Source organism: Saimiri boliviensis, chromosome 1 (assembly GCF_048565385.1).
Source record: "Saimiri boliviensis isolate mSaiBol1 chromosome 1, mSaiBol1.pri, whole genome shotgun sequence".
Taxonomy (NCBI): Eukaryota; Metazoa; Chordata; class Mammalia; order Primates; family Cebidae; genus Saimiri; species Saimiri boliviensis.
In genome coordinates, this window is record NC_133449.1 from 179,056,979 (window position 1) to 179,083,299 (window position 26,321).

The 26,321-nt window shown below is 39.3% G+C and overlaps 1 protein-coding gene across 6 annotated transcripts in view; it reads right to left on the minus strand.

Annotated features, from left to right (window-relative positions):
* Positions 1 to 26,321, minus strand: part of CDC42SE2 (CDC42 small effector 2) — a 96,987-nt gene that overhangs the window by 10,664 nt on the left and 60,002 nt on the right. For 5 of the 6 annotated variants that reach the window (XM_039468359.2, XM_039468249.2, XM_039468339.2 and 2 more), the window contains one exon: positions 18,633 to 18,974. In XM_039468359.2, the coding sequence (XP_039324293.1) occupies positions 18,633 to 18,686 (54 nt within the window). In that variant the 5' untranslated portion in view covers positions 18,687 to 18,974. Of the gene's footprint in view, positions 1 to 16,235; positions 16,315 to 18,632; positions 18,975 to 26,321 lie in introns of all 6 variants that reach the window. The other variant, XM_074381807.1, reaches the window with a different exon arrangement.

The window sequence follows — 26,321 nt, forward strand, 5'->3', positions numbered from 1 at the left end:
ACATTTTGATGGTTATTACTTAGATTATACCCAATTACCTTTCTATGCTAAAATGAATCTGTCATTCGGCTGGTGGGGGTGGGAGGGACAGTTTTGGTCCTAGTCCATTCACTCTTCTCTGGTCTGTTCTGGCTGGGAACTAAACCTGTTGTCTTAACTAGGCTGAGGCTGGGTTTTACTGACTCTTCCATATATACACTTTATACACTTTTTTTTTTTTTTTTGAGGTGGAGTCTCGCTATGTTACCCAAGCTGGTCTTTAACTGGGCTCAAGCAACCCTCAAAACTCAGCTCCCAGGCAGCTGGGATTACAGGCATGCACCACTGCACCTGGCTGACTCTTCCTAATTTTTGACAACCACTTCTCATGGGTGCTGGGCCCCATTTTCCAGTAACTTAAGCCACCAGCTGGTGTCCCTGTTCTGATCAATATGCTCATCTACCCCTTAGAGATAGTTCCTTACCCTACTGCTGTGTTTCACTGATTATCTAAGATTTTCCCAGACATGAAGATTACCTTAGATCTGTCCTGAGTTTTCCATGACCCTTTAGATATGATAATCTTATTGGGAAAGACCACTGGCCAAGCTGGGTAAGTATCCTACTACGACCTCTGCTTACCCTAGCTTACTTTCCTTTCCATGGTATACTTCTCCTGAAATTGCAGCTTCCTCAAAACCAAGCCAAGTTATAAACTTGTTGAATTAGCTGCCTTTGAACATAATACTTTTATCTATTGAAATGCTGGCATGATCCTGATAAACCCTAAAATTTTATCAAGACAGTCCCATATGACAGTTCCTCAGGGTTAGAACATGATTTTCTACAAAACTACAAAAGCAGAGAGTCCATGCATATATTGTAGAAGTCCATATACATTGTTTTACTCTCCTCTCGTTTATATTGTCATAGATTACAAACCAAAAAATAAAAAATAAATAAAATGCCTGACGCTTTTCCTTTGAAATATTGATGTTCTTCATCTTTAGAATTCAGCAATGACATGAGCCCATCTCCAAGTTTGTTGGGTTTTCTTTCTACTAATTCTGCATGACATACAGTTGTCTAAACACAGGTTTTCTGTATCTTAGAAAAGTTTTATTCTGTTAGTTCTTGAAAGTTGCTCCATTTGTTCATTTTGCTAGTTCTGGACTTCCTGCCATGTGGACATTTGAACATGTGTGTCTATAATCTTCCAGGTGTCTAATATTTTCATTCTTTATTCATAATCTTCATAATTTCACCACATTGGAAAATAACTCCACTTGATCCTTTTCAGAGGTCCATGCTAGATAGTAAATATTATAAGCCTGCAGGCCAATATAGTCTCCATGGTAGTTTTGACTCAACTCTGCTATTGTAGCATGAAAGCAGCTACAGATCATATGAAATTAAATGAGTGTAGCTGTGTTCTGGTAAAAATTTATTTACAAAAACAGCTGACAGGCTAGATGTGGCCTGCAAGTGGTAGTCTGCTGACCCCAGCTCTACATTTTTTCAGTAATAGCCACATAATTTCATTTTTCCATTATGGTTATTTTTCAGAGGCTCTTTGTTTTGACATGTCATTGCAATATTTTTTAATCTCTGAAAAAGCTGTATTATAGCTTTTCATTCTTTTCCCTAAAAACACTTAACTATATAAATTATAAGTCTGTACTAGTAGAGAACAAAGTATTCTCATGTCTTTATTTGAACACGTTTAGTTTTACTTCCAGCCCTTTTTTGAAAGTTGGTAAGAAACTGTCTGTCTTTTGGGGCCCTGTTCTATAGGATCATATAAAACTTTCAGGTTAAAATGGTATCATAAAGTCAAAAGAGGCTTTTGTCTATGTTGTTTCTATTTCTTAGCATAGTGCACTGGTTTCCTGCCATCTTTTCCTTGCATATTGCTGCCTCTGATGACTTTACAGGTGCCTCATACAAAGACTCCCTGCCCCTAATAGCAGACATGACACCTACAACCATCCTTTGATCTGGAGTGCTGCATCCCAACAATGCACTGGTCTCTTCCCCTGTTCCCCATCTTTTTCACAGACTCAGTTTGTCTATGTCCAACCACCCTATTCAACATACTTCTCTTCATATTGTTTGGAATGATAAAGCATAATTCTATAAATTACCCTTAAGAAACAATGCTAGCTTATCTTTTTTAGGAGTAAGTAGGGAAAAAAGATGCTAACAGTTTTGTGCCTTTTTCTCTTAATAATATTACCTTTCCACTAAATTTTCCTTATTAGGAAGCTGATTGTCCTGGCATAACCAAATATAATCTTTACCCTCAGAGGATATAAATTTTCTCAGTATGTGGGCAGGACAAATTATTGGGATTTCTTCCCCAGTGAGCTCCTTGACTGACAGGTACAGAGGGAAGCTTCTAGGTTCTTGTCACAGTTCCACAGGACAGTGGCATCTGCAGGACACCAGACTCTTTCCAAGGCCTTATACGGTCAACATGTAAAGATAACTGCTTCTGATATGCAGAGAGAACCACTTGGCTCAGCCAGAGGGCCCTTTCAAGCAGAGGAGGTGGTGGCATATACCAGAGAATCAGACCTACTTCCAGACCACTAGGAGTCGTCTCGATCATTCCTTGTCCTGTGAACATGCAGAAGCAACTCCTAACAGGTCTCATTCTGTATCATTTCCTCTGGAAGGGGGTGTTTAGAGCTTACCAAAAGGCTCCACTTGGTCTATACCCCCATATTAAGTGATTTATTCTGTTGAGTTACTGCAGGACTGTGTTGGGGGAGAACAGAAACCATGGTGTGCTCAGGCCACCAACCATCTCACCCAAAAAGAATGAATAGATATGCTTGTGAAAGAGGCGTATTAACACACTCACAAATAATAATTCAGCAAACATGATTACTGTGGGAGAATATTCAAAAGCTGATAACAAAACAAGTTCCCAAGAAGCTACCTCACACTGAAAAGCAAAGGATGGGGAAGACTTCAGCTTACTTCTATCATACTGTGTTGTTACGTAACTTACATATATAAATGTGAAAATAGTGAATATTTTTCAACTTGAACTATACCGAGCTGGGAATCAGACCTTAGTATTGAAAGGTTTCTTCATGGCATCTAATCTGTTTGTGAGATATGAAAGAAGCTTCCAGTTCTTCCCTCCCTAAGGCTGAAGGAACTCAGCTGTCCAGAAACTGAAAGGAGCAACTGTGTTGTGCGAGCATAGTAAAGGTAAAGACCTAAGATGAAAATGGTACCATAAGCAAGAACCAGATCACACAGGGTCTGTGAAGGACTGAAGTGTGTGATCCTCCCAAGAACAATGGGAAGTAACTGAAAGTCTTTTAAAGCAGAGGAATAACATGATCAAATAGCTTTAGAAGACTATTCCACAATAGCTACAGGTAGAAAACAGGTTAGAAGAGGTCAAAAGAAGTTATTAGGGTAATGTTGGTGAAAAGGGATTATGTCCATTACTAATAACACAGATGGAAAGAAATGGATAGATTCGAGAAGTGGTCAGTAGATAAAATCAACAGCATTTGCTTGCAGGCTGTATTTGGTAACTGAACAAGAGGGAGGAGTTAAGAAATATGCACAGACCAGGTTTCAGCAGAGTGTATGCAATTCACTGGGTTCTAAAAAGAATATCAATTGGAGATAAGAGACAGAGAATCGCCAGCTTAGTTAATGAGATTTCCTAGACAAACTAAATTTCTGCGGTTGGGTAGAGAAGAAGCCATCAGAAGAGGCCAAAAAGAAACAGCCTAAAACTCAATAGGAAAATCAGGAATGTGTGTACAAGTGTCAAGAGGGGGCAGGCAACAGAGCTGAAAGGTGATGAAAGGTCAGTTGAAGCAGAAGTATGTGCACTGGACTCAGCAATATCAAGTCGATGGGCACCTTAGTGAGTGTCATGTCAGTGGAGTAATGGGAAAACACACACTGGAGGGGATTAAGGTAGGTCTAAGAAGTAGAAAATGGAGTAAGAGAATAGACAACTTGGGAGAAAAGTATGGCCTTCTGGACAGGAAGAAGACAGGTCAGTAGCTCAAAGGAGAAAAGGAAATGAGGACAGACTGAATTCTCCCCTGTAAGATGGCAGAGAATTCATTACGCTCGATTTCTAATAAGAAGGATCCAGTAAAAGAGGTAAAGAAAAAGAAAAAAGAAAAAGTGAACACAAAGAATGTTGACTGTCAACATTACAAGGTTCCTGAGAAGGCGGAAAAGGTGGATCCAGACACAGGTGGAGATGTTCTTTACACTCTTTCCTGTAACACTCTATCAAAAACCTGGATTTAAATATAATTAAATATTCTAAAATATAAAAATACAGTATTTTTGGGCACAACATGGACATTTAAGGAATGACACACTTGTTTGGTGCGCTGAATTAATAGTCATGGGTGGCTGGGCATGGTGGCTCATGCCTGTAATCCCAGCACTTTGGGAAGCTGAGGTGGGCGGATCACTTGAGGTCAGGAGTTCAAGACCAGCCTGGCAAAACCCTGTCTCCCCTAAAAATACAAAAATCAGCCAGGCCAAAAGAATCATACAATGGACTTTGGGGACTTGGGGTACCGGAAGAGTGGGGCAGGGGCGAGGGATAAAAGACCTCCAATATGGTGCATTGCAATACTGCTCTGGTGATGAGTGCACCAGAATCACGCAAATCGCCACTAAAGAACTTAGTCATGTAACTGAATACCACCTGTATCCCAATAACCATGTAAAAATTAATACTAAAAAAAAATTAGCCAGGCATGATTGCAGGCGCCTGTAATCCCAGCTACTCGAGAGGCTGAGGCAGGAGAACTGCTTGGACCCCAGGGGCGAAGGGGAAGGCTGCGGTTAGCTGAGATCATGTCGCTGCACTCCAGTCTGGGTGACAGAGTGAGACTCTGTTTCAAAGGAAGAAGAAGAAAAAAACAATAGTCATGGGCAAACAAGGGGAATTCCAGAGTTGGACCTCCACAAAGAAAAACAGGAAACGGTGCACTCTGCTCTGATATGTATTAACTGTTGTCTGTAGCAGAGTCACTGTGTTTCCTGGAGACAATTTTTTTTATAGGGAACTTTGTTAAGAACGTCAACCATCTGAATACTTACCATCCTTAAAATATTAACTTTTATTCTGCATAAGGCAAAGCACCAGAGCCCCAAATAAACTGTCGTGTTAGTGTGGAGGGGACATTAGGCAAAATGTCTCTTGCCATGACTTTTTACATAATTATATCATAATTATTAAAGATAATGAACTAATATAATTTGGAGTATATGCAAGGAGGAGAGAAACATGTTAATTTCAAAGGATTTGCTACTGTGTTAACCTTGTTTGCATCCTTATCTAAACAACTATGTATATAACCATATTCTATGTCCCTCGCATTTTGGACATGTGGATCAACTGTAGCTTGTAGAAAACAGTAATAACTTAATCACTCAAAAGTTAAAACTTCCCCAAAGACTATTCCTCTGAGCAGCTTAGTGTGCAAACACATCACTGAGAAGCAAATAAAGGCCAGATCTCATCAAGGCCTACAGTAAGAGTACAAGATAGTACAGCCTGAGGTAGTTCTAGAAGTAGATTAAGATACCTGCCATCTGGTATGGTGGAAAAAGCTGGAAATTTCAGGGTATAACATAGCAATTGTGCAAATGTGGCCAAAGTAAATGAAAGGCTTAAAGCTACGCTACTGACTCAACTTCATGACCTAAAGAAAGTCAGCTGAGTTGTGTAACTGAATCCCTACATCCATGAATTATATCTAATAAGCCCACTATTTCCAAATTATATCGAGGCATCCCAGCAAAACCCAGCGGTGTCAGAGAGTATTTTCGATTTGAGGGAAACACAGTGATGCTCAATCTGTGTTTGACACTGTGTGAACTACTAGCTTCAGATAATTTGTAACTTCAATATGAGAGCATACATTCTTTACAACAGCATATCTTTGTGAAGCTGAGTTTTCAGTGGTTGCTGTGAAAAAAACTCAAGCACTATGCAAAAGTCAACATGGAACCTGAAAAGAAGGTGGTGGTGTTCAGTCTGATTCCACAGTTTGAGAAGTTGTATAATCCTAACAGGCACAAACACACCGTAAGTATGTAACTGGTTATTTAAGAGTTAAAAATAGTTGTCCTTTCAATTTATATCTATTTTTTTCAAGGCAAATAAGTTGTTGGGACATAAATCTTTACTAAGTTGTTTGTACCAAATTAGTTAATAAACAAATCTCGGCCAGGCACTGTGATTCACGCCTGTAATGCCAGCACTTTGGGAGGCTGAAGAAGGGCAGATCTTCTGAGGTCAGTAGTTCAAGGCCAGCTTGGCCATTATGGCGAAACCCTGTCTCTACTAAAAATACAAAAATTAGCAGGGTGTCAGGGCACGCGCCTGTAATCCCAGCTACTCAGGAGGCTGAGGCAGAATAATTATTGGAACCCGGGAGGCGGAGGTTGCAGTGAGCCGAGATTGTATCACTGCACTCCAACCTGGGCGACAAGAGCAAAACTCAGTCTAAAAAAAATTAATAAATAAACAAACAAGTCTATACAGTATTTCTCTTGGCCTAGCGGCACCATGAACAACTTACAGAATTGTTAGGGGAAGTCTGGAAACCTCTGAAATAAGCTGCATTAGTTTTTTGAAATATTAACAGTATAATGAGGAACGAGGCATTTCTAAAACAAGCCGTTATTTTTTTCTATGATGCCAGTGACAGTGGTTCCCTGGGTGTATGAGCTGCTTCCAAGTTAATCAATCTAGTTCACAGTACAGGAAAAAAGGCTAATAAAAATTTTTTTGGTAAAAACGATCTTCCTAGTGGAATTCATTGACACAAAAAACAAAAATACCTTTTATGGTAGTAATGTCAACAAACTATATGAAATGCCCTTGCCCCAAGTCTCCCTACTTGGCAACGGTCTTCTCATTCTTTGAAACCCAGCTCAAACACAACATTCTGAGTTAAGGATGTTGGATATTTCCTGTTCTGAACATTCAGAGCATATGGCTCCTATTTCAATTATAGTACTTTAAACATGTATTGTAACTTACTTGCTTACAGTTTGATTTTCCTACACTACTAAGAGTTCTTCTGTAACAGTAGCTGTGCCTGACACATAGTAGACAATAAATGACTGTTGAATGAATAAAAGGCTTTTTTAAAGAAACAATGTCAGCTCAGTTCTCTAAAAATTGTTTATCTTATCTAATATTCTCACCAAGTATTTCTCAAGAACCTATTATATTTGGAAGGTGTAAACAATGTAATGCCAATTCTAATGGAGTTTACATTTCTGCATGAAAAATACTTATTTGCTGAATTAATTTTCTGTTTCATAGAAATGCTGTGTGCTCCAGAAAGGTTTTAACTGTTGTCACTGTTTTAGTTTTTATATTGGGTAGAACCTCTAAAGCAGTGGTTCTCAAGCTGTAGTGTACATCAGAATCCTCAGAAGGTTTGTTAAACACAGGTTTCTGAGCCCCAGTCACAGAATAATTTCAGACTGGGCAAGTTTGGGGTGGGGCTTGAATTTGCATATCTAACAAGATTTCAAGTGATACTGATGGCTTACTGGTTTAGAAACACTGCCTCTAAAGATTAACAGCTGAATGACTATTATTAAAAAGTCCAGCTGGGCGGGGTGGCTCATGCCTGTAATCCTTGCACTTTGGGAGGCCGAGGTAGGTTGATTGCCTGAATTCAGGAGTTCGACACCAGCTTGGGCAACATGGCAAAACACCATCTCTACAAAAACACAAAAAATTAGCCGGATGTGGTGGCACACCCCTATAGTCCCAACTACTCTTGAGGCTAAGTGAGGCACAAGGGTTGTTTGAACCCAGGAGGCAGAGGTTGCAGTGAGTCAAGATCATACCACTCCAGCCTGGGGAACAGGGCAAGACTCTGTCTTTAAAAAAAAAAAAAAAAAAAAAGTACATATATATAATTTTTCCATATACATATATATATAAATTATATATATATAATTTTCATATATATGAAATATAATTTTGTATATGAAAATTATATATATTTTATATATAATTTATATATATATAGAGAGAGAGAGAGTCAAATAATAATAGATGGTGGTAAGGCTGCAGGGAAAAGGGAACACTTATACACTGCTGGTGGCAACGTAAATTAGTTCAGCCACTGTGGAAAGCAATATGGCAATTTCTCAAAGAAGTGAAAACAGAAGTATCATTTGACCCAGCACCTCCTTATGAGTATATACCCAAAGGAACATAAATCATTCTACTATAAAGACACATCTACACATATGTTCATTGCAGCACTATTCACAATCACAAAGTCATGGCATCAACCTAAATGATCATCAATGGTAGACTGGATAAAGAAAACATGATACATGTTTACCACGGAATACCACACAGCCATAAAAAAGAACTAGATCATGTCCTTTTCAGCAACCTGGATGGAGCTGGAGGCCATATTCCTAAGAAGACTAACACAGGAACATAATACCACATGTTCTCACTTATAAGTGGGTGCTAAACATTGAGTACACATGGATACAAAGAGGGGAACAACAGATACCAAGACCAATGTGAGGGTAGAGGGTAGGAAGAGGGAGAGGATCAAAAAACTACCTAGTGGGGCCAGGCACCGCGGCTCACACCTGTAATCCCAGCATTTTGGAGGCTGAGGCAGGTGGATCACAAGGTCAGGAGTTCAAGACCAGCCTGGCCAAGATGGTGAAACACCTTCTCTACTAAAAGTACAAAAATTCTCACACCTGTAATCACAGCACTTTGGGAGGCTGAGGCAGGTAGATTACAAGGTAAGGAGTTCAAGACCAGCCTGGCCAAGATGGTGAAACTCTGTCTCTACTAAAAATACAAAAATTAGTCCAGCATAGTGGCACGTGCCTGTAGTCCCAGCTACCACTGGATTAAAGAAGAAAACACAAAAGATTACAACCAGTAATGATTCCATTTAAAGTTCAAACAGGCAAACTAAATTATATAGTTTAGGGATACATATAAATTGGTAAAATCATAAAACACAACAAGGAAGTGTGATTACCATAAAAATCAGGACAGCAGTTCCTCCAGGTGCTGGAACAGGGATGTGTGTAATTGGAAAGGGCACAAGGAGGCTTCTGGGGTGCTGGCAATATCCTATTTCTTAATGAATAATATGTGCTTCATAATATCTGTTTCATAACTATACTGTACATTTATACGTAAAATCCTTTCAAATTATTAATTTTTGGCATTAAAATGGTATTGTGGTTACATTGTGAGTCCTTATCTTTTAGGGATACTGAAATATTTATGGACACGATATAACGTCTCACATTTGGCTTTAAAATAATAGAGGAAAGGATAAAGTGGATGGAATAAGGTGAAGATCAAACAAGAATTAAAGTTCTTCAAGTTGAGAGATGGGTACATGGAGTTCTTTATACTATTGTCTACTTCTGAATATGTTTAAAAGCTTAAGTTTAAAAAAAGCCTTTATGGAAATAGTTTAAAAATGAAGACACACCAGTTTCACAAATGGGAATTATATAGAGATTCAATACAGGTCTAACTGAAATCCCAACAGGCCTTATGAAAAACCTGACAAACTGATTTTAAAATTGATATGTAATAGTCAAGGACTAAGATTGGCAAAACACTACAAAAGGTGAAAAAAGACAAAGGGATCTGACCTCCCAGATATCAAAACAATATTAATGCAAATAGAAGACACTGTGTATCATCGTGTATTGGCATCAGGAAGAACAAATGGTGAAAACAGAATCTAGAGTCTGGCTCATGCATATGTGGAAGCCTGATAACGTATAGTACATACCAGTGGGGTAGAGAAAGACCTCTTATTAAGTCGTTGTGGGACAGAGGGTTGGTTCCCCATATGGAAAATAAATATACTTAAATCCCTTCCTCGAAAATCTATTTGAGGCTTCTATGTAAAAGGCAAAATTATTCAACTTTTACAGGGAAATTTGGTGAATTATCCTTATGACCGAGAGGTAAGAAAACGTTTTTAAGCACAAAAATATAAGCCAAAAAAGGTACTCTGCTAAGTCACACATAACCAATAAAGATTCTGTATTCAGAACATAAAAGGGAAGTCTATGAATAAATTAGAAAATTTTTAAATGTACAAAAGACATAAACAGGCATGTCTTTCACACAAGAGGAAAACATACTGAGCCACAAACACATGAAGAAGTGCTTTGCTTAACCTCAATAGCAGTCAGAAAAGAACAATACCATGAAATCCCACCTTATCCACCAGACTGACAAAAATTAAAATGTGAGAAAACATCAAGCATTGATGAAGATGTTGTGAAAGTGAAACTGTACCACATTAATGAGGGAGCAATTATCCCTTTGCAAAATAATTTGGCACTATCTTGTGAAATTGATAATGCCCACACCCCACAACTCAGTATTTCCACTTTTATATATATATATGCTACAGAAACAAGTATACTCAAAGCCATGTATATAGTGAGATATGTACAAGAATTTACAGCATAGTTTGTAATAGAAAAAAAAACACTTAAAACTAGAAACTACTCAAATGTCCACCAATAGGCCATTTATATTGGGTAGGAGTTTAAATCTGTTTATTGTTGTATATTATTACATATTATACAGATACATAATCTGTTTTTTGAGACAGGGTCTCGCTCTGTTGCCCAAGCCAGAGTGCAGTAGTGCAATCCTGGCTCACTACAGCTTCAACCTCCCATGCTTAAGCAATCCTCCTACTTCAGCCTCCCAAGTAGCTGGGACTACAGGCACACACAACCACACACAGCTAATTTTAAAATTTTTTTGTAGAGCCGGGGTCCTACTATGTTGCCTAGGCTGGTCTCGAACTCCTAGGCTCAAGCAATCCTCCCACCTCAGCCTCCCAAAGTGTTGGGATTGCAGGTGCAAGGCACTGCACCTGGCCTGTTTTCTATTTTTTCTATCAAATATATCACAGTTTGAAAAAAGATTTAATTTTTGTTTTAAAGACTATTATTGATTTCTTTTGCTGATGTCACATTTTAAGTAACTAAAAATTGCAACAACTACATGGTTTACTAAGAAATAGCTTGCTTCCTCTTGAAGTATGTAGTTAAAAACAAAAACAAACAAAACAAAACAAAACAAAACACCTCCAATCTGAACAGAAAAGCATTAAAGCAAAATTCCTTTTCTAACATTTACAAACTTATAAAAGCATTATACTTTCAAAACATAAATAGCTTTCTGCTGCCTTCTTACCCCTTTTCCCCATCTTGAACTCATACTGAATGCTATGGACACTAGCTTACAAGAGTTCCTATTGGTTAAGCACACAGACAACAATATTGGAACACCAGAACCTGTCTGCTTCGGAGTTTTGAAAAGAGCCTTTCTAGTTTGTTTTTGAGTACATACAGCCAAATTCAAACTATCTTCACAGTTAAAGGAGCTGAAGAAGTACAATATACAGTGAATACCATCTACTACATTCCAAAGTGACTATATCTGTAAGAAAATAGGGTAGTCAGTCCTAAGGCAGGGGAGGTAGTTCCAGTATATTAGTCTTTAGAATTTCTAGGTTTAGTAGCACAGTTAAAACGTTTGAATCAGTCTTCCATGATGTTTTTCTAAAAAGTAGGGTTATTTTTCATTTCTCAACTGATAAGGCTAATTTTCTTCTTTTATTAAATAAATTCATTTAGTTAAGTGTTTTGAGATGACTACAGTTTTATAATGTGATTCTGTGTGAAATTAAATCAGGAACATGCACATTTGTGTTTTCAGAAAAAGGAAAAAAGATGACACTTTTACTATACTCATACCTAATTTAGGCTGTAAAATGTGGTTCATGAAAATGGAAGTTCTATACAAATGCCATCTGAAGTTATTATAGCATAGTAGCTATGGAGATCCATCATATTTGGGCAATCACTCTTCTGTTTTACATAAATCCCCTCATGGAGTGCCCTCAGCTAGAGTTTCCTCTAGCCACCTTTCACGGAATTGTTGGTTCATTCTCTGAGGCTGCAGTAAATGATTTTGATGTTTTCTAAAATGTCTAAGGTCTTATAGCAATCCCTAGCTGTCTAACTGATTTATCCCGACTCGGTTTCCTCAGCCACTTCCCTTGAAAAAACCTTGAACTGTCTAAACACCAAGCACAGTGCACTTCCTGTTTCATTGTGGCAAGTCCAGCACCATCACTTGCACACATCCTCATGCCCCAACTCCAACTATTATAGGTTAAAACCATGCATCAAACAACAAACTGCAGAGAGAAAAGCCACTGGAGGGCCATACGCAACCTTATTGCAGAACGGACTCCATACTCAGCTCCAGAGAGCTGAAGAGACTGAGTGTGCATGAAGGAGTGAGGTGGCTCACTGGCCTACAGTGTGCAGTCTGGTTTGTCAGTGCTCTCAGTCTGAGCAAACAGTAAGTCAAACCACTAGAAAAAGTTTGTGTTCTTCCACATACTTTGGTGTGCTGCTCTAAACCATTCGATGATTTCCTGTTTCACAAGAATAAAAAACAAAGTCTTTTCATGACCTGGAGGGCTAAACATGAACTGGCCCTTGGTTACCTCTTTGACCACATTCCCACCACTGGCGCCATGCCTCAAAACCACTCTGCCTTCTCTGATGTTCTGCTCACACACCCAATCTTGCATTTACTAGTCCCTCTGAGTAAAATGCTGGGCCTAGGTGTCTGTGTAGCTTACTCCCTTAAACTTGTACCTATATAGCACTTAATCTGAGAGGCCTTCCCTGAACACACTATATAGATTAATATCCCCAATTCTCCCACATCATTTGCTTTTTTCTTGCTTGCTTTTTCCACAGAGCACCTGGTATCATATACACCTATTTGTACAGTATATATGTCCTCCACTAGAGAGCCATGACAGTAGAGATGACATCTGTTGTACTCACTGTTATCTCACTACTACCTAGATCATTGTAGAAATAACCTGAGTGTTGTTACAAATCTATAGTAACTGCATACATGTCCAAAATAACACATTTGAAGGCCAAGCATGGTGGCTCATGCCTTTAATTCCCAGCACTTTGGGAGGCTGAGGTGGGTGGATCACTTCAGGTCAGGAGTTCACGATCAGCCTGGCCAAAAATGTGAAACACCGTTTCAACTAAAATCCAAAAATTAACTGGGTGTGGTGGTGCATGCCTGTAATCCCAGGTACTTGGGAGGCTGAGGCAGGAGAATTGCCTGAACCTAGGAGGCGGAGGTTGCAATGACACGAGATAGAATCACTGCACTACAGCTCATGAGACAGAGTAAGATTCCCTCTCAAAACAACAACAACAACAAAAGGCCGGGCACAGTGGCTCATGCTGGTAATCCCAGCCCTTTGGGAGGCCAAGGCAGGCAGGATCAACTGAGGTCAGGAGTTTGACACCAGCCTGGCTAACATGGCAAAACCTTGTCTCTACTAAAAATACAAAAATAAGCTGGGCATGGTGGTGGCTGCCTGTAATCCCAGCTACTTGGGAGGCTGAGGCAGGAGAACTGCCTGAACCCAGCAGGCGGAGGTTGCAGTGAGCTGAGATCACACCATTGTACTCCAGCCTAGACAAAAAGACCGAAACTCTGTCGCCAAAAAAAGCCAGGAGCAAAAACAAAGTAACCCATTCCAGAGACAAACAGCATTACAAAAAAATCAGTGCTATGTGAGAAAATAGTAGATGAGAAGGCAAATAAAATTAACAGAAAAGTGTCTTTTCTTCTGTAAATCAGGGTTCCTTGTTTTGAAAGCTACCTTAGAAGTTTGCCAGTACTCTGACGCTCCATAAGTTGGTGAAGAATTCACTATAGTTCTGTCAAGAGCTAACAAGTCTTTTAAAAAAATTAAATTACAAGGCAGCAACCATCCAATTAAAACCTTAGCTATATCTACCCACAGCAACTACAGCATTTATAGTCAGTTAACATGTTTTGGATTATCACAGCTCAAAACATTGGGGCTCTAGTATACTCTGTATTGTACTACATTAAAATGAAGGAGTAGGAAGAGAAAAATGATTATTCTACTATACTCAGAAAAATGCATTCTATTTTCTTCCTAATATTGGGTTTTTCCTTTCCTCATACATGGAATGTGCAAGAACAGGGGGTGATAGGGAATGAGTGGGAGAGTTGGCATGCAGCAATTTATTTCAGTAAATATTTTAGAAAAGAAAACTTTAGCAGATGACCAAGCAGCTCTCAGATAAGGCAGCCTTAAAACTGCTTAGAATGCCAAGGGTATGTTTTTGTGTAACATAAAGAAACACAAATTATTAGTGATTCTTTACATCTATTTCCTGATGCCAACAAGCAAGCTATTCCTCCATTATGGTGACCACAAACCCCCATTAAGTTTTGTGTAACTTTTCTCAGGAATCAAAAAGGTAAGAAATCAGATGTCCATGAAATTTCTGTGGAATATTTCACATAAATATGTATTCATTAAATGACAACAAACACCGTATTAAATATTGTATTGATACAGAAGTGCTGGGAAGGGAAGAGTATGGTCCCTTTAAATGATATGGGAGTGGGGACAGGAAAGTGCTGGGTATAGAAAGGCAGCCTTGGCTAGGACTCCACCCCCATGGATGTAGGTGAGGACAGGCACTCCTGCTTTTGCACCCACAGGTTGCATTTTCCAAGACCACCCTGGCCCGCCATGCCCCCATCCTAGGCCTATAAAAACCCAGGATCTTAGCGGGCAGACATACAGGCAGCCAGACATTGAGAGGAGCACATCAGCAGAAGAAGGCACAAGTGGCCGATGGCTAGAGGACACTGGGGGAGCACGCCTGCAGAAGAGCACACCGACAGATGCCAGCATGCCAGCATGCCCTTAACCAGTGAGATGAGGCAAAGTTTGGCTGGGGCAGTCTTTGGCTATGGCAGTTGGAGGAGAGCTGGGGCCGCCAAGAGATCCAACTCCAGGGGAAAATCATCTCCTTTCTGGCTCCCCCATTGGCAGAGAGCTACTTCCACTCAGTAAAACTTTGCACTCAATTCTCCAGGCCCATATATGATCTGATTCTTCTGGTATGACAAAGCAAGAACCCAGGATACAGAAAAAGCCCTGTCCTTGTGATAAAGCAGAAGGTCTAATTGAGCTAGTTACAAGCCAACTACAGATGGCAAACTAAAAGAGCACCTGTAAGGCCACTGGGGATTCAGCTGTGAAGACTCACCCCTAAACACTGCCATGGGGTTGGAGCCCCACAGCCTGCCCATCTGTATGCTCCCCTAGAGGTGTGAGCCGCAGGGCACCGAAGAAGCAAGCCACGGCCCCATCGCTCACCTCCAAGGGGGACAGGGGAACTTTTCCCATTTCACTATGAGAGAAACTCAAGTTGCAAATCCTCTGTGTAGCAGAAAACATATTTCTGATGTCTCGTAACTCCAGTGCCTTATGCTCCTGCTATTTAAATACCTAATCTGTGTCTTCCTATTTTAGCTATTTGGTAAGTATACATATATTATATATTGAAGAGAATTCACTTTATTATATACCTTGTGAATACTGGCAGTAAGTAAAGGTTTTAAAATATGGCAACTTGACTTCTGGTTTCTGATCTGGCATATAAGGAGCTTGGAAGTCATCATTCCCATCCACATAAGAAAAACAAAGCTGATCAAACCGACCACATCTCTTCTTAGATCCATCATAGAAGTGAGGTCACAGAGAAAACTGCTTCCCCTACAACTACAGAGACAGGCAAGTGGACACAGAGAAATCAACAAGCAGAAACATTCACAGGATCCAGTACCAGTGTAGGAAAACCTAAACTAATTGATGAATAGCAGGATGCTCAGCGTGAACGAGTTTAAGACTCCAGGGGGAACTACTCTTAGGGAACCCCTACACTTTGTGGGTTTTTCCTCAGGGAACCCTACCAGGTTCCCATGTGAAGATCAGAGAAAAATTTGTGTTTCAGCAAAAAGAAGGGAAGGGCAGCCATACTAAAATACACCAGAGCATTCTCTTCTTAACAAGGTTTGCTTTGGAGAGAAACTATTTTATCAGAGCCTAATCAACTAGGTTTTTCCAAAAACCAACTTGGGGAGAAGGGAAACATCCAGCTCCAGTCTCCTCTACCCTTTTTTGCCTCATCTAAGGGGTAAAAAACAAAACTGAGAAGCATTTTGTGTAGGTCACAGACCATATGCACCAGCTCGCTGAAAGACTGAGACATAATCATAGCAACACATAATGTCTCCCTTCCCCTCCACATCTTACCAGCACATCTACAGGGCTCCTGTACCATAAGGATTGCAAATGAAACAACAGCATGTCTCAGATCTTATTTAAGAAGTCTCTAGAGAAACACACAGACAAAGGACAAAAACAAGGACACCAGATGAAATCTTATCCTCCAACACCTATAGCTATAGCAAATAGTAAAAATGGCCTAAGCCCTATAACCAGATAAAACACCACACTAAGGGCCTATTTACCTTGGTTCCTTTTACCCAGTATAACATGTTCAAAAATAAGATTACAGGGCATACTTAAAACAATATGGCAATATGACTCAAGTGTTCCTACTGAGAATTCTTGACTATTGAAAATGTCATCTCTAATAGTATCACAGATTATATAAAAAATCAGGATAAGTAAGGATGTTCACCTAACACTGGCAATACTGACCATTATACTGGAGGTCTTAGAAAATTCAGCTAAGATTCCAAAAGGATAAATAATTTAAATAGAAAATGATTTAAGAAGTCACTATTTGGAGACATCTGTAAGATATATGCATTTCAGCTAACTATTAAACTAATTCGGCCAGGAGTAGTGGCTCACGGCTCAATCCCAGCACTCTAGAGGCTGAGGTGGGCAGATCACCTGAGGTCAGGAGTTCGAAACCAGCCTGGCCAACATGGCAAAACCCCATCTCTACTAAAAACACAAAAAAATTAGCTGGGCGTGGTGGTGCACGCCTGTAATCCTAGCTACTCTGGAGGCTAAGGCAAGAGAGTCACTTGAATCTAGGAAGTGGAGGTTGCTGTGAGCTGAGATCGTGCCACTGCACTCTAGCCCGGGCGACAGAGTGGGACTCCCATCTCAAAAATAAATAAACGAACTAATTCAAGTGTTCACAAGCATTCAGTGAGATGTCTGGATAAAAAATTAGCATGTAAGAATTATTAGATTCCTACGCACTAGTAATAACCAGCTAGGAAATACAGTAAAAGCCATAACTAGAACAAGTCTAACAAGAAATGTGTAAGTTTATGTAAGGAAGTTTTAGAACTTTACAAAACGAATATTAAAAGATCTACATAAATGAAGACATATACAATGCTTCTAATTGAATTACTGAAAATTCTTTTTTATTTTATTTTTATTTTTCCAGACAGAGTTTTCCTCTTGTTGCCAAGGCTGCAATGCAATGATGTGATCTTGCCTCACTGCAACCTCTGTCTCCTGGGTTCAAGTGATTATCTTACCTCAGCCTCCTTAGTAGTTGGGATTACAGGTGCCTGCTACCACACCCAATTAAATTTTGAATTTTCTGTAGAGACAGGGTTTCGCCACATTGGTCAGGCTGGTCTTGAATTCCTGACCTCAGGATTAGCGGAGCATGGTGGTGCATGTCTGTAATCCCAGTGACCTGGGAGGCTGAGCCTGGAGTGTAATGGTGTGATCTAGGCTTACTGCAACTTGAACCCAGGAGGCGGAAGTTGCAGTGAGCCTAGATCATGCCATTGCACTCTAGCTTGGCAACAAGAGTGAAACTCTGAAGATGGACTGGACGGGACGGGGACTGGGACGGGGACGGGGACGGGGACGGGGACGGGGACGGGACGGGACGGGACGGGACGGGGACGGGACGGGGACGGGACGGGACGGGACGGGACGGGACGGGACGGGACGGGACGGGACGGGACGGGACGGGACAGGACAGGACAGGGAAAGGAAAGAAAAGAAGAAAGGAAAGGAAAGGAGGGGAGGGAAGAAGGAAGCAGGGAGGGAGGGGGACAGAGAGAGAGAGAGAGAGAGAAAGAGAGGAAGGGAGGGAGGGAGGGAGGGACTGAAGGAGGGAAGGAAGGAAGGGAATTTGGAGGCTGGAGGACAGAATTTTGGCAGAGGTAACAATATGTGCACACATTAGAGGACACAAAAACAGGGCATACACCAAGAAGTCACTCAGTACCACTTATAATCTATGACTTTGGGCAAAAAACTGAAACTGCTTCAACTGAAAAATAAGGACAATGATATGCTCCTCAGAGGGTTAATCTGAGGAAAATGAGATGGTAAGCTGAGAAGAATATGATGGCATCTAGCTGCCACATCTTCCACCAACTGACTTCCAAGGCCGATGCATCTGTTTTACCTCAGGTTATTGTCTCCTTTCTCTCTCACTGTTCCTCCAGAAGCTAGTTGACAGAAGAATACATCCTCTCAGGAATGTAAAATGAATAATCTAGCAAAGTTCTTGACATACAGTATTTACTTTAAAAACATTATTTTTTTTAACCTATGTTGAGTTCCACTGAACTATTCTCTGCTGTATTCTCTTGCACTGCTTTGCAATTACTGCTAGGATCCCAATTCTCAGTTTGAGAACCAATAGTATGTTTAATAAGCACCCCACATACTTGATGTGTCCACATACTTCATACTTACAGGCTGAGGCTGTTCTGCAATACAGCAGTTGAAACACAACCAGAATTCACTCATGCTTACAGTCCACAGTGTAAAAGAGCACCAATGAAGGTTCCAAATCTCAATTCAGGAAGTTCCACAAAATACGCTCCTCAATACGATGAATATCCAGTGATGACAAGATGAAATTTTATTATTTCACTGTGTTTCGTTCCTGGAAGTCAAGTATCTTACACAGTCAATTTAATAATGAAAAATTCAGATTGTTTCCTTTCTTTGCTTCTGGTTCTACAGAGACTCCTTTCTGAACCACCAAGAAGGTATAAAAATTGTTGTCTTGACCCAGGGACTATAACAGATAGTCTAGGGGAAAAAAAAAGAAAAAGAAAAAAAAGTTAACTTTACTTATTCTTGAAAAATATATTTCTTAAAATTAATATTACCCAAAAAAGTAAACACTGAAAAAAAAATCAAGATTTTAACAAACTGATACTCATTCAACGTTATTTTTGAGCAACTTTTTGAGTGTCAAGTTCTAGGTGTAGTAGTGAAAGCAGACAGAAATCTTTGCCTTCATGGGACATCCTATTTTACGGCTATAAAAGTATGGATTATTTTAATGAGTTAATTTTTTAAAATCACTAATTACAACGTGACTGCCACATATTCTAATTCCAAGAAGAAATACTGATGACCATTTTCATATAGGTTTCTTCAGTTGAGTCCTTTATTCTCACAGACAACTCAGACAGTAATTGACATAGCAATGAACTCTAAGGAGATAAGCAGGTACAGTTCATCAAAAACCATAAACAAAATTATCACCTTATCCACTGGAATTAGAACTGTACATGAAAAATGGGTAGGGGTTAAGTTAGGCTTTCGTCTGTGAATTAAGCTATTACATCGCTACCGCTCCCACTGCCATCACCGGAACGTGTGTTGGTCAAAATACTATACATCCCACCGTGGCAAACCAAACTGAATCTATCAGAATCTTTGTCAGGCAATTTTCTATCTGCAGTTGGACAAAGAGTTAAACCTATTTTTTCTTTCTGACTGCCAAGCTGTTGACTTTTGAAGATGTCCTTAGTCAGTAATATCCTATACCTCATGTGGTAGATAGTTTTGAGATAATAATGCTGACAAGCAGAGGCAAAAGAGAAGTGGGAAGTCAAGATGACATGAATCTCTGATTCTAGGCATCCCTAAGATCAGTTTCACCTGTGCACCAGAAGTTTAGTTTTGTGAGGCAACATCTCCCTCTTTAGCCTAAAGTTATGATGAAGTGGGTTTATATAACTTGCAGACTATTATAATAGTCAAGTGAAGATGTCCAATAGACAGTTTGATATATAGATCTGATACCAAGGAGAACTTTTGCAATCATCAGATTATGACTAAAGCAATGAATGGTCTCTAGGGAAAACAGTATCATGAGAAGCAAAGTGGGCTCAACAGAGTCCTCTGAGTAAGAACAGCATTTAAATCATGGGTAGAAAAAGAAATATCTACAAAGGAGGTTTAGCTTTTATCAGAAGTAGAAGAGGAAAATCAGTTAAATGTGGTGTCACTGGAGACTGTTTCAAGGAGAAAGTGGGTAGCAGTTTCCTGAGGCAGCAAAGACTGAAGACTATTCCTTAGACTGTGCAGCAAACACAGTGTGGCCCTGGCTACAGCAGTTTCAGTAAAGTAGTGTGGGTAGAAATCAGATTACAGGAGGTAAAGAAGTGAGTGAAAGAAAGCAGCAGAGTCAACAAACGTAGACAATGTTTGCAAAAAGAATGGATATAAAGTTTAAAAAGTAGAGTGGTAGAATGAAGGAAAAGAGCCATTCTTGAAATGTAAAGATCAAAGACTAAAGATGTATCAATCTGACTGTGTTCAAAGAGATGCTAACATTTTTGTCCCAAGTGGCTAAATATAAATCACTTCTTTACAGATTCTGGAAGGAGATCTCATATAATAAGCTTTGCCAGCTATAAATCAGTTACAACCACAGTAAACGATCACAGAGGCCTGAACATTAAGTGAAATTAAATTCCTCCCTTTTGCTTTCTCCAAAGCCATGACTCTAAACCTGGAAAGACAGAAATGACAGTAATTTGTATAGCTGTACAAATGAAGACGTAATGTGAAGTTAATGCACATATCCTCAGTGTCACTAATCTGGGCAGTAAAACAAAGCATGAATTCAGGACCGTGATTCTACAATCCAGAATGCAAGTCCCCTAACATATAGGAAAACGACGTGTTAAGATTTAAGCATATGTATGAGGAATATCAGAAGAAAGAAAAGTTTACATTTTTGCCCTTAATTAAAATCCAGAACCTGAAATGTTTATATAAGCAGAGATGAACATTTCTTATCTCACCCAAATTCTAAACCAAGGGAAGTGGCAGTCTTTGGCCAATGAATTGGATAAATACTGTCAAGTTTTATAAGCTCAAAGAACAGTATCACTTAATTCCTCCATCCAATCTTCTTAAGTAGGAATATAAATACACAGTCTTGTTAACATTATTTCAGTACTGATGTATAAGTTTAACTTCACCCTGGATCCCAAATCTAGCCCATTAAGAAGGCCTTGTGAATTAAAAAAAATTTTTTTTAGATAAGGTCTCTCTCTGTTGCCCAGACTAGAGTGCAGTGGCACGATCACAGTTTACTGCAGCCTTGACTTTCTGGGCTCAGGTGATCCTCCTGCCTCAGCCTCCCAAGTAGCTGGGACTACAGGTGTGTGCCACCACACTTGGCTAATTTTTTATTTTTTGTAGAGACAAGGCCTCATTATGCTGCCCAGGCTGGTCTCAAACTGCTGGGCTCAAGCAATCCTCACATCTCAGCCTCCCAAAGGGCTGGGATAATATATGTAAGCCACCGCACCCAGCCTAAAATTACAGTAACTTCTGCTTCTATGTATTTCCATTTAGATGACAGATCTGCCAAAATATATTTTCAAACCAAGAGGATGTTTGCAATTCCATGGATTTTTATTTGTTAAGTAAATATAAAGATCTTAAAATGTTTCAGACATGCTTTGGAAAGTGGTATCAATACATGTTCTACCTTCTTGCTTTTCTAAACACACTTCCTTTTTGTAGAACTGTTTTCTAAAATAAATATACTTAAAACATATTTACATGTAAACACCTTCAGGGAAATACTGAATTCTTCACAAAATATTTCAGCACTGCTGCTAATAATAACTATACTAATAGTTACTTTCACTTTTTTACTTTAAGAGCTGAAAGCTGCTTAAAACATAACCATTTAAAAAACCTATACTTCTTGAAATCTTTAGATAACAAAAAGAGAGTAACACTGCAATAACATCAACATCTAAACATGGCTTTAAACACAGCTCAGCACATTCCACACATAACTAAGGGGTCAGACTGGTCTACAGCACAAGAGAGTATTTTACCAACACACAGATTCCTAAGACCTAAGATTTTAGAAAGAGAAGGGACTTTTAAAGGTAACATCATGGAAGGAGCTCATTAAATAGCTTATCCAAGGCCACTCAGCTAGTGAGCTTCCTTGAATTTGCTTGCAAATGAGATCAACATGAGGAGAAAAGGTGCAATGGTATTCTGTATTCAAAATAGCCAACATCAGTTCCCCTCTTCCTTTTTGCCACCTAAATCAAATGCTACAGATATTAGCTTCCTACCTGTAACAAGTTTTACTGCTGATAACTTAGTGAAGTTATATTCCAACATGCTACCCACAGTCAAAAAAAAAAAAAAAAAGGTGCTTTTTAGGTCAACTTCCAAAGAAAAAATAATGTTTTGATGTGAAAAACTGGACAGTGGGGCATGCCAGGCCGGTCTCAAACTCCTGGGCTCAAGCAATCTGCCTGCTTTTGCCTCCCAAAATGCTGGGATTATAGGCATGAGCCACCACGCCTGGCCACTATGCAATTTATATGTATTTTCTAATAATTTTTTTTCAGATGGAGTTTTGCTCTGTTGCTGAGGCTGGAGTGCAGTGGCATGATCTTAGCTCACTGCAACCTCTGCCTCAAGGGTTTAAACAATTCTCATGCCTCAGCCTCCTGAGTAGCTGTGACTATAGGCACCCACCACCACGCCTGGCTAATTTTATATTTTTTAAGTAGAGATGAGGTTTCACCATGTAGGCTATGCTGGTCTTGAATGCCTGACCTCAAGTGATTCGCTTGCCTCAGCCTCCCTAAGTGCTGAGATTACAGGCATGAGCCACCGTGCCTGGCCTTAAATGATAAACATTTAAATGCAATATGAATTTAAAAAGCAGGCCGGGATAGTGGTTCACACCTGTAATCCCAGCATTCTGGGAGGCTAAACTGTGAGGATTACATGAGGCCAGGAGTTCAAGAACAGCATGACCAATGCAGCGAAACTCGTCTCTACTCAAAATATAAATTAGCTGGGTGTGGTGGCACGCACTTGTAATCCAAGCTACTTGGGTAACTGAGGCACAAGACTTGCTTGAACATGGGAGGTGGAGCTTGCAGTGAGCAGAGATATGCCACTGTACTCCAGCCTGGACAACAGAGAAAGACTTTGTCTTTTAAAAAAAAAAAAAAAAAAAAAAGTATTAATACTGGGCCAGGCTTGGTGATTCACACCTGTAATCTCAGCATTCTGGGATGCTGAGGCAGAAGGATTGCTTAAGATCAGGAGTTTGAAAGCAACCTAGGCAACATGACAAAATTCCATAACTACAAAAAATTTAGAAATTAGCCACGTGTGGTGGCAAGCGCTTGTGGTCCCAGCTACTTGGAAGGCTGAGTTTGGAGGATCACTTGAGCCCAGGAGGTCGAGGCTGCAGTATGCCAAGATGTACCACTGCACTAAAGCCTGGGCAACAGAGTAACCCTATCTAAAACAAAAAAAAAACAAAAAAACTAACAACAAGCATTTGATCATAATGAATTGAGGAAGATCAGAGATGGAAATGCAAAACTCAGAATCAAGTGTAACCGAGCAGAACACCCTTGCTAGAGACTTTTGAAGAACTGGTAAAATTATTGAGGAAGAGGGTCTGAAGTTCCATCAGATGCCAAAGAGGTTTCCACCAGAAATGCAAAAATTAATCAATTACCAAGAATAAATTATCAATAAAGCTTATTGATAGCTGTACCAGCACGAAATCTAAAACTAGCTGAAATAACTGATACTGATGTGTGGGACAAGACTCTTTTGAAAAAAATTAACTTCGTTAATCAAAGTCCAAACCACTGTTCCCTGAACTTAGTTATAAAAGGCTGAGCTATGGATGCACATATAATTATCAAAATAGGAGGGTTAAGTTTTCCTTATATTAAAAATGACTGATTATAGACTTTCCTATAGTTTCGTGTAAAGATAATTATTCAGCATGCACTCTTTTTCATATCTGCCTTCTTTCATTCAGCATGTTTTTAAGATTTATCTGTGTTATCTCCATTAGTAATTCATTTGTTTTTATTGCTAAGTAGATTTCCATTATATGGATACAGTATAATTTGTCCATTCATCTGTTGATGGATATTAATGTTTTTCCAGCTTTTTGCTATTAAAAATAAAGCTATTATGATTATGAGCATCTGTATCAGAAGGGTTTCTGTGAGGAGTAGTGAAGGTGGTTAATAAAAAGAGAAGTGTTTGTGTAAAAAAGTTTTTCTCTCTCCTGAGTAAATACCTGGAATGAAAATGCTGGTTAATATACTAAGTATGATTTTAACTTTATTAAGAAACTTCTAAATCAGTTTTACCATTCTGCATTCCTGCCAGCAGTGTATGAGAGTTCCAGTTATTCCTTATCCTACCAACTCTTTGAGCTATCAATCTTTTTAATTCTAGTCATCCTAGCTGGTGTACAGTAGTATCTCACTGTGGTTTACATTTGCACTTTCCTGATAAATGGTGATATTAAGTATTTTCATGTGCTTTTTGGCCATTCATGTATTTTCTTTGGGTAATTATGTCCCAACCCTTTGCCCATTTCTAAATTTAGTCATCTTACTGAGTTGTGTTCTTCATATATTTTAGGGTCAATCAATCCTTTCTGCAATATAAGCATAGTGAATATTTTGTCCTGGTCTTTGTCTTCCTAACAACATCTTTGAAAGAGTTTACATTTTTAACTTTGATGATGCCTTCTACATAAGCTTTATCTCTTATGATTTGTGCTTTTGGGGTTCTAAAATTTTTTTATATAACCCAAAGTTGCAAAAAATAATCTATTTCTTTTTCTAGACCTTTCAATTTTTATGTCTATAATCCATTTTTAATTAAATTTTATTTTTGACAGAATAAAGGCCAATTTTTTTTTTTTTAAAGCATGGTTATCCAGTTGTTCTAGCTCATTTATTGATGATATCCTATTAGATTAATTTAGCACCTTTATTGAAAATCAGGGCTGGGTTTGGTGGCACACATCCTGTAATCCCAGCACTTTGGGAGGCCAAGGCAGGCAGACCGCTTGAGCTTAGGAGTTCAAGACCAGCCTGGGCAACAGGATGGCAAAACCCTGTCTCTACAAAAACTACAAAAATTAGCTGGGCATGGTCTCACACACTTGTAGTCCCAGTTACTTGGTGGGGGCTGAGGCAGGAGGACTGCTTGAGCCTGGGAGGTTGAGGCTACAGTGAGCAACGATTGTATCACTGTACTCCGGCTTGAGTGACAGTGAGACCCTCTCTAAAAAAGTTAAATAAAATGAAAATAAAATCACTGTGTATAATTAGATCTACTTCTAGACTGATAGTTGTACTGCATTGGTCCATTTGTAAATCCAATGCCAGTACCATTATAACAAGACTTAGAAGTAAGGTAGTGATTAGTCCTCCGATTTACTCTTTTTCAAAGTTGCTTTTAATTTTCTAGGTCCTTTGAGAAGAAGCTTGTTAATTGCTACCAGAAAAAAGCCTCCTGTGATTCTGATTGGGATTGCATTTTTTTCTAACAATTATTTGAAGGAGAATTATATTTTAACAGTATTGAATGTTCTAATCCAAGAACATGGCATATCCAATGTTTTGTAGTTTTCAATAAATAGGTTTTGCATGTATTTTGTTATATGACTGTTCACTTTCTTTATACCTTTCGTATTAGGGTTTTAAAGCCTTATATAGTCAAATGTCAATTTTCATAGATAGTGGTTTTATCTTACTTAAGAAAGCTTTATCTCAGAATCATAAACATATCTTCCCATTATAGTTCTGTTTAGGTTTACTTCCTGTTTTTTGCTTTTGGTTTTTTTTGAGATGGAGTCTCACTCTGCTGCCCAGGCTGGTGTGCAGTGGCTCTGTCTCAGCTCACCGCAACCTTGGTCTCAAAGGTTCAAGCAATTGTCCTACCTCAGCCTCTTGAGTAGCTGGGATTACAAGCACGCACCAACACACCCAGTTTGTATTTTTGGTCGAGACAGTGTTTCACCATGTTGGCCAGGTTGGTCTTGAACTTCTGACCTTGTGATCCACCCACCTCAGCCTCCCAAAGTGCTGGGATTACAGGCATGAGCCACTGCACCCGGCCAGGTTTACTTCTATAATTCAATTTGGACACTCATATTTTGTAGGTTGTAGTTAGGTAATATTTCACAGTTTACTCAAACTTTTTCTAATATCTTCTTTTTCCCACTCAAATCTCAAGTATTTAACATCAAACATGTATCCATCATTATGGTAGGGCACATAAGAGAGAATTTTATATTGGCTCCAACATAAGAGTTTGCAA